Source organism: Myotis davidii, unplaced genomic scaffold (assembly GCF_000327345.1).
Source record: "Myotis davidii unplaced genomic scaffold, ASM32734v1 scaffold274, whole genome shotgun sequence".
Taxonomy (NCBI): Eukaryota; Metazoa; Chordata; class Mammalia; order Chiroptera; family Vespertilionidae; genus Myotis; species Myotis davidii.
The window spans coordinates 995,730-1,005,384 of NW_006285613.1; the positions used below are offsets into that span (position 1 = coordinate 995,730).

Below are 9,655 nucleotides of genomic sequence, written 5' to 3' on the forward strand. Positions count from 1 at the left end.
CTTCCAGGCGCTAGGCAGATACCAGGGGGACACCCCAGTGGATGCCATCACAAAGGGCTAACGAGTACAAAGACCAGACAATAGATGCTCCAGTGAACCAGGGAGAAACCAGGGAGAACAACGGGCTCCCCAGACCCCCCACAGGGCCATGACTACATCACTGTGTAAACAAAGGCCAAAGGTCAGATGCCAACTTCAGGGAAGAAGAGGGGCTAGGGAAAAATCCTGATTTGACTGTATTTTATTTCAACGATAAAAATGTTAATTTTCATAGTTGAACTTTATAGTATGAAAACACCACGCTTGTTACTGCGTCCCTAATAAACCTGGCACACAGCCAGTACCCAATAAACACTTGTTTCCTACCTTTTCTCTCCCATCCACTTTCATCTGGCCTCCTCTTCAGCTATGAGCTATATTCCTGAGACTAGAATTTAAACATATTCAGAATGGAGGCATCATGGCCATCGGAGACCTCATTATACTTCTGAACTTGAATGTATGACTAAGGGATTCTGAGAAGCTAGTCTGATTTGGAGGTGGAAATAAATTTAAGAGCACATGACTTGCAAGCTTGACCTGGGCGTTCTGGCATCTTTGATGGATGTTTTCCTGCTGCCAGAGAACAGGTTGAAAGGGAGAATGAGCTTCTGACAAATGTTAAGAGGAACTCTCTATTTAGCCTGAAATGGCAGCAGACAGATCAATGCCTCACATGCAGGTCTGTGACAGTGAATTCATTATAGATCTTATAAAGCATTTAGCTGCAAAAAACAGAAAGGTAACAGCAAGTAGCATGCGAAAATATGTAAGTTACAAGCCTGAATGGAACCTAGAAAACACTGCTGCACCATTTTTCAGGTTCTAATAGTCCTTTCCTATGGAAATGCTGTTTTTCCTCCAGTCTAATTTTAAGAGCAAGGAGTTTTGATAATCTCCCACAGGATTGCGTTATAAAATTGAAAAATACTATCCATGAAGCGCTTTGAGGATATTTATAGTGTAAGCATTAACAGTTGTCAAGCAGAAATCATCAAGAGAGCTACTGAGTCCCCTTAACTGTGTTCAAAGGTGTCTTGGGATTACAGTGTATAAACTCCATCATCTTAAGTTTAAAATTTAATTATTAAAAGGTGAGTATTTAACACATGATTTCCTTTCATGAATTTTTATGTAAGAAACTTGAAAAAGCATGAGACTATTTTTCATACTTTACATTCACAAAGTGTTCACGGGTATTCTCAAATTATTCAGGTCCCTGGTTTGATTGTTTGTTTTTTACTTCAGCACCACCATGAGCTGAGCTTTCTTTTACATTTGCTTGAACAGATCAAATTTTCTACCAACTTTTTTCCCTCAGGTAATCCCTGTTGGGTACAATCAAAGGAAATATTCTTGTCCACTCTTCTCTTCTTTCTATATTGTTCCTTGAGAAACCCACTAACTTACAAGGTTTTAATTATGAAAGCACTGGGTCTAGAAGAGTGCAAATAATGTTTGAGAATTCATTAAGGCTAACTATGATAAGCATTGTGGTTGACTCTCCAACCCTGACTCCATCAGACTTCCATTAATTATCAATAGCATAGTTTTGGAAGTTTATTTCCATTAAGGAGGTACTGATTGCCAAGAGATGAGATTCCCCTTGGTTCAAAAATGGGAAAATCACCCAAGTTTGGCGAATGTGAAAAGAAGGGTTTTGCTAATGGCTTCTGGGAAAGTTCCCTTATACATGTAAGAGCCATGAGAAATCAGTCTTGCAACCATAGTAGTGACAAGCCTTTGGACCAGGCCACAGCTGTAGGTGGCCAACCTGCCTGAGATAAATGACACAGGTCTTCAATCACAGTATTGAACTGCTAGATGAACTGACCTTCTTGACTTCCTCTCAGGTGGGGAAATAAACTTTTCATTGAAGTCAATTCAAGCATGCAAACAAACATTAATAGATGCCATTTCTTTCTCCTGCATATACTCAAACCCTTCTCTCCAGTTACTGTTAGGCACTTCTTATATGTCAACCCTGCAATATATCCAGAACAGAGCTCATCTCCTTCCTCAACAATATCAGTCTCTAAACTACCTAAGCTTGAAGTTCCAGAGTTACTCTTTCACTTCTGTTCAGGTCCCATCATGGTTTCGAGTCATGATCTCATATCATCTACTATAGTTCTAACCTATTCCAATACAGTTCTCATATCCGGAAATTATCCATCCACTCCACTCTCATTATTATAATAGAATCAAGCAAGTTTATATTTTTCTCAAAGCATGCTTCAGTGTTTTATTCTTTAATTCCCACTCCAGATTGCAAAACATTAGAGATATCAGTATTTTTACTGTACACATTTTCTAAACTCATTGTTACATATTTTTTGAGAGAAAGAAAGAGAGAGAGAGAGAGAGAGAGAGAGAGAGAGAGAGAGAACATCAATGAGGAGAGAGAATCATTGATTGACCGCCTCCTGCACACCTTCTACAGGGGATCGAGCCCGCAACCGAACCCTGAGATCCTGGCTCATAGGTCAATGCTCAACCACAGAGCCATGCCAGCTGGGCTCATTTTTATCACTGAGGAAGCAAAAGAATAAAGATTTTATGCAAATGATCCAACAATTCACCATTCACTTCACCTCTTACCATAAAAATGTACTGCATTCAAAAACAGCTTCCCATCAAAAATAAAGTTCCTTGTTAAAATTTTTCTATAAAAACAATATCAAGAGTGTGGTGATGGTTTCAGATGTATACATTTATGCCCAAACTTGTCATATTGTACAGTTTATATATGCAATTTATGATGTCAATTTATACCTCAGTGAAGATGGTAAATAAAACATAATATCACAAAAAGTCACATACTGAAATATGACTAAAGTACTTGGAAGGTAGACACACAAAAAAACACACAAGAAAAATAAATAAAAAAAGAACCACTCCTTAAATGCATCAGCAATTTTATTTACAAATACAGTTGGACAGAAAGGCTCACTACTTCCTGGAGAAAATTTTTGGTATACAAACTATAGTGATTTTTCATTAATGAAAAGCAGCAGCTTTCTATTGAAAACTGGCTAGCGACAATTCTAAAGAAAACAGGGCTCCCCTCAACAAGCAAATAGCATTTCATATAAGCTAATTGTTTTCAAAGCATAATATATAGCTGAAGAGAAGGATACAGAAAGCAAATTTGGGGGTGCATTTTAGTGACATTTTCCATATGGTTCTGTATTAATTTAGCATACATTACAATAAACAGCAAATGCAATTATATATTTATATTAACTATTTCAAATAATGTTTTAGAACCTTTTTAAAAAAAAAAAACAATAAAATAACCCTCTTCAAAACCCCACTGCTCATTATCAGCCTCAAAAATATTTTGAAGTTCTTTTTACCCTTGTGCTGTTAGGATGCTGAACTCAGAAAGTAAATACTGCACTTTTCCCCACACATAATTACCTCCTTATAAATAAACAACAACAAAAATACAGGTTCTACCAAGTCTATACTGCTCTGATGTAATCTACAGAGGCCAAAAAAAAGTGTTATTCTTTAAAAAAAAAAAGAGAGAGAGAGAAAGACATACAACATATATTTATAGATCTACATCAGCAGCAACCAACTCTTCTTCTATCTGCAACAGTGCTTTCGTATGGAGGCTTACATCACATGGCGGTTGGCCGTCCAGCTGATCAGGCAGGGAGAGAAGAAAGAACAGCGCTTAGATTCAGAAACTCCGGAATATTGCCGTTTGGGATGCATAGCAGTAATCACTCAGAGAATGGCCTCTCGAGGTAGAAAGTCGCCTTGTCACTCACTGAGGATAAAGCGAGGCAAATCACAGCCTCTGGATACTAGAGGTCTTGGAACTGCTGGCATAGAAGTAAGTGACACTCAACTCTCTTTTATTTGTGTTGGAGAAGAGAAAAGGCATGGGTACTTTTTCCATGGTGAGTCTCCCAAATATAAATTCTATTTGGCTTTGAAATTTGATTGAAGAGAGAAAAGCACACACACATATACACACTCCCCCCCATTGCACACCCAGCCTTGACATTCTCCAAGCTCAGTGGCAGCATCCAGAGAAGGACTGGGCTGCTGGGGTAAGAAGACTCAGACCCCGCTGACAGATAAAAGAGAGTTGACTGGGCTGAAACCATTTCCAAAGCACTCTTCACATAAAGGGCCATATAAATACCTCTGAGTTCAAAAGCAAAGGGATTTGCTGATACCACTTGTAACACCCTTTCACATTGGGAAGAAACACATGTTACCAGCATCAAGGTTCAAAACATACACGGCAGTAATGGCTGTCTTCGTGGAGCTATAAGCAACACGCAATCTAATCACGCTACCCGCGGTTTCATAGCACACTTAGAAACAAAAACATGATTAGACGCAAAATAGCATGTGACGTTGTTGAAAAAACTCAACTTTTCCGAAAATAACAGTGAAATGCCATATAATCAGACTTCATGCTCTCCTTTTAAAAATGTGTATGCTGATATCGTAATAACGAAGCATAAACTGACTATTCTCTATGACCTTTCAAACCACAGTTTTTAAAACTGATCATATTCTAAATCACATAATCAGAGCCCCTTGTTAAACAATAGAAATCAGCTAATGGCTAATGATGAGAGAACACTTGATGACAGTCTACACCAAAAATTCATGTTAACTGTGTTTCGGTTTGTTCGGATCCTCAGGTCATTGGCAGTTTCTCCAGACGGAGCAGACCCCATAGGACATCGTCCTGACTCGGGCACACGCCCCTCTTCAGTTCCTCAGCCCCACACCCACCCTGTGTGGCTGCACTCCCGAGCTCTGACCCACCCACCGTACCCTCTTGGAATGGGTGGGCCACACTAAGGTTCCTGAGACCTGGAGTTCTAAGGCAGGGAGCTCGAGGGGGAGATGGACGCAGGTTCAGGGAAATGCATGGGAACGCGCGGTTTCCTTAAAAGATTAGAAATTTTCTCCCTGATTTGCTCTCTTACATTTGAATCGGAGATAGCAGTTGTTGCAGTAGAGCTGGTTGTTTCGGATTCTGACTTCGGCTCCTGAGGAAGAGCCTCCGAGGTCACACTCACAGGCAACACACTGAGAACAAAAAAACCAAATGCACATGTGATGAGCTCAAGAAAGGTTGGGGTGCTCCTGGAAAAAACAACTGAGCAAAATGCAGCTAATAAGCTCTTAGATATAGTTCAGAAAAAAAAAGCCAAAAGATAATTAGTAGATTAAAATCAAGCCTGCTAGATGAGACATTAAAGAATTCATAGAGCCAATTTTAAGAGCCAAGATGATCATTCTAAATATACCAAAAGAGCAAAAACAATTCATTGACTGGCTTACAGAAAGCGAGTCTTCTCTTCTCACTGGGGAATGAGTGAGGATAAAGCACCACATGAAAGAACCGTGGGAGTGAATGGATGCTGGGGGTCTGGCACTCCGCTCTGGCGTGGGACTCGCCCAGGGCTCCCACTGCACCAGCCTGGCAAGTGTTCGCACCTCAAGGCTGGTTCCAAGTGCTCCAACACTAATAATTGTGACTCATTCTGCTTTCCCTAGAAACAGCCCACGCCAGCAATATACAAGCTTAAACAAGCTGTGGTCTGTGGGACTCTGGGATCAACAACCAGAGTCACTCTATGGCCCAACACAAGTTCAAGAATCAAATGTATGTGTCTCTAAAGATAGTTACTGCAAAATAAAGTCGTTACAGCCTTAGTTCTTTCTCATGTGTAAGCAACCATCAAGTGCAAGCAGCTGTGCAACTTCAAAAATATCTCCCATGCTTTTCCTTAGTCAAAGCTAGGCTTTTAGATACTTTTATAATTGCACGTCCCATCCCCATGCTGTTAATGACATTATTAAATTACATTTCAAATATGCCTAGGACCGCATGACAGAGAAAGCATTTATGCACTGTAAATCTTACTAATGGAATCTTAACAGATTGGAGATGGGAAGTGCAGAGCATTTCTACAATTTTTGAAGCCAGGTTCAGGATTTGAGAACTAAGTAGTAGCAAGCCATTTGAGATTCCAAATGCAGCACAGACCGACAAATACAGCAGCACCTAGCTCGCTAATGGCACGTCCACCCCCAGCGCGCAAAGCAGGCATGCGCTCTCCAAGCAAAGCTTTGCAGGGCAGCAGCGGCTGTTTATCTTAATCTCACCTTAAAACAATATAAATGATAACAAAGACCCAGGGACTCGATGATCATGGCAGCTCCTTTGCCCAGAATGTTATTACAGTAGGAGCACATGCGCTTCCCACTGACTGACCTAGATGCAGAACGAGAGTGGAATGGAAGCTTTCATCTGTGCAGCTCAAGGTTATTATTTTACAATCACACTTGGGTGTTAACATTAACAATTTAGGAAAGTCTCCAATCTGTGGGAGGAAAAGTTTCACCAGCCAATCAAAATGTGCCCTGATTATATTATACCTTGAAGGATCTCTGTGATGGTTCAGAAATCCTTGATGCCTATTCAATAAAAGAACAATTTTGGTGTAATTAGTCCACTCTGCATTTGGAGACACTATCCTCCTTAGATCAACTTGTATTCAGTAGTCGTCTCCCCTCTTCCAAAGCACAAGTCTAATCATGTCATCTCTCACCAAAAGAGCAGCCCCACCACTTCTTCCGAAAGGCCTGGTAAGCTGCCCTCCCAACCTTAGTTTCCCATCCTCTTTTTCATTCGCCCAACGAATCATTTAAACAGAAGTAGCTGCTTTCCTTACTGTGCCTCTGGCTTGAGGACTGCCTCTGGAGAGAATGAAACAGAAAATGCCTGTAGGCTACCATTTAGATAAGGAAGGAGAGTTTCTACCTCCCTTTGGATACAAGTCTCACCTTTTCTCCAAGGCGGGAAGGGGTAGGACACTTCTTACCTCTGGATGCCACAGTACTAGCCTAGCACTTCGGTGGCACTGAAAAGTGCACAGCTGTGGAGTGCCTCATGTGAGAGCACCACCTCCCAGACATAGGCCTTTTCAGGCAGAAAAGCCCTTGCCCGTCTCCTGTGTGTTCTCGGGGGGAGGGGAGGGAGAATGGGTACTGTCTCCCCCACACATGGCCTTCATCTTCCTTTATTCTCACCTCACCTTCTCTCAACTCAAACTCCCTGACACATTTTATAGATCCTGGTACAAGCAACATTTTTAGATGCATCTAAAATATATTCTCTTAAGAAAAACCCCTTATTTAATGGGTAAAAACCATCCCAATATAAATCATTGTGTTTTCACTTTTCAGTATTTCATTTGCATGAGGAGCAGTATACTGGTATGCTAGCAGCACTACCTTAGGGTAACACTAGCAACACTTCTGTGTGTGGCTTCATGAAGCCTCAGTGATCAGTGGAGAAGCTTCGCAGATCTAAACACCCAATGCCTGCTGCTATCTGAGCTTTCCTCCATAGCAAAAGGCAAGTTTTTATTCAAGACCTATGGTTATAACTCCTCCACAGTTCCCATGGCGTAGGATCCACACAATCAGTTGATGTCGTCTGAACAAAATGTCGGCAAACCAGTAAGAGGCAGGCAATACTTTTGAAAATCAAGAACCAAAAAACAACAAACAAAAACAAAAACAAAAAAACAGTATCTAACTGCTTAAAAAGTTCCATAGACAATGGAGCTTGGTTACAATGCTTTCTTTTTACACTCAGTTTCTATAAAATGAGTTTGTATTGTCTCATTAAAGTAGTCAACCCTTTTACAAGACTGCTTTTGCTCATAAATTTCAAATGCATTCATAGGCTACTGTGTATCTGTATGATTGCATATTGAGAACAATCCAGGTACATCTGCACCCAAGTCACTGACCACAGCACTGGCCAATGAGACAGCGGCAATGACACTGGTATTTGAGTGGTCACCAAGGGCTTCGGGAGACATCCATAAATGCTCTTAGAAAGCCATGAGGAAAGCCCTTTGAACTGATCTGACAAAAGAACACTGAACTTGATACATTCAAAAAGGCATGGCTTTCTTTGGGAAGCTTGGACAAGATTTGGAGGGAATTTTAATGAAAAAATAACCCCGAAATTAAGAAAAGGAGAAACCAAAAGGGCCTCACCTGTTGCGTGGCTGGGATGGGGAAGTTGAAGGGAAATGGCTGCGTGGAGTGGGCGACGGTGCGGGGCTGGTCTTCACAGGCCCCGCTGCAGGCGGGGGCATGCTGGAGGACGGATTTCGCATGTAGGCACGGTTGGATGTGGACACCAGCTGAGGGGGTGGACGGCTGAAGTCTTGGACAGAGGAAGAAGCATAGACCCCAGTGGACTGACTGAGCCAAGGGGACTGTCTCCAAGAATTGGACCTTGGGGACTCCAGGTTATCTAGAGATTCGCCTCTGAAACAGAGAAGGATTAGCCACAATTACATAACACAGTCAACCAGAAATTATTTAACATTACAGTCACTAAAACATCACTTTTGTATATTTTATAAGCAGGTGTTAATCTAACAAGTCCAAGTACCTATAAATTTACTTTTAAAACTGAAGTTTCTTTTCATCAGAGGCACCCTGGTGTTTCATATTCAGTTAACTTTCATTGATTTCTATTTTTATTTACTTGGTGCTTAGGTTAAAGAATAAATACCAAAGTAGAAAGGAAAAGACAATGAAAAGTATTTTTAAATAAAATACTCAGACAAAGACCACATATATTTGCCCTTTAAATCTTTAACTGTTTAGACATACCAATCTTCATTTTTAGACCCCAAACAAATGAAACCACACACATCTTTTTAAACACCTACATATGTCCGGTATTAGACTAAACACTGTCACAAAAATATTGAATTATTTAATCTTCACAATACTGTGTACAAATATATATATATGTATATATATATATAATCTCATAGAAGTTAACTTGTCCATAATAGTGGGAACACTATTATGATTCTAATTTAACCATTATCTCATTATAAACAAATAAACAGAAGCTTAATTTTAAGTCCAGCATCTAAGGAAGCACCAAGAGCTGCATGAATTATTTAAGTGCCCAAATCACACTTCAGACTTTTACATCCAGCTCTGAAACCTATTAGTCATTTGGTTTTGTCCACATGTATTCCCTGCTGGAGCCACAGTCTCCTCATGTGGAAAACAGGAAGCTTTTCCCTGCCTCAAAACATTTTCCCCGACAAAGCAACTGGTACAGGTCTGGCACCTGAGTGCCCAATGACATTTGCTTTACTTCACTCTCTCCCACTACATCTTGGATTAAGAGAAGAAATTATGACATCTCTTCACCCACAGTACCCAGCATGTCTAGAAATTAAATATTTGCCTCACAGCACAGAAGAGGAAGTAATTCCTAAAATGTCTCGCACCTTCTCATAATCCCCGGCAGACAAATGGGCTCTTTATTGACGCTGGAACTGCGCTGACGGATCCAGCTGCTGTCGGTGTGAAGGGATGTTTTCTTCCTCATTTCTTGAAGGATCTGTTGCCTCTCCAACTCTGCTCCTGATGGACCTGGTTCCTCTTCTTGGCGCCTCTGTATTGAGCTACCGTTCCCAACTCGGTCTAAATATTTATGGCTTCCTAAATTAAAAACACATCCAAAGCTGCAGGGTTAGCACATTAAAAAAGGAAGAGTGGATGCATCTCCAAAAATAGTGTG

General features: G+C 40.7%; 1 protein-coding gene across 7 annotated transcripts in view; it reads right to left on the reverse strand.

Moving 5' to 3' along the window:
* Positions 1-2,940: 2,940 nt before the first annotated feature.
* LMO7 (LIM domain 7) overlaps positions 2,941-9,655 on the reverse strand; it is a 217,449-nt gene continuing 210,734 nt past the window's right edge. For 5 of the 7 annotated variants that reach the window (XM_006756356.2, XM_006756357.2, XM_006756355.2 and 2 more), the window contains 4 exons: positions 9,363-9,576; positions 8,098-8,373; positions 6,190-6,298; positions 3,608-5,106 (listed from right to left, as the gene is read on the reverse strand). In XM_006756356.2, the coding sequence (XP_006756419.1) occupies positions 4,972-5,106; positions 6,190-6,298; positions 8,098-8,373; positions 9,363-9,576 (734 nt within the window). In that variant the 3' untranslated portion in view covers positions 3,608-4,971. Of the gene's footprint in view, positions 5,107-6,189; positions 6,299-8,097; positions 8,374-9,362; positions 9,577-9,655 lie in introns of all 7 variants that reach the window. The other 2 variants (XM_006756358.2, XM_006756351.2) reach the window with 1 other exon arrangement.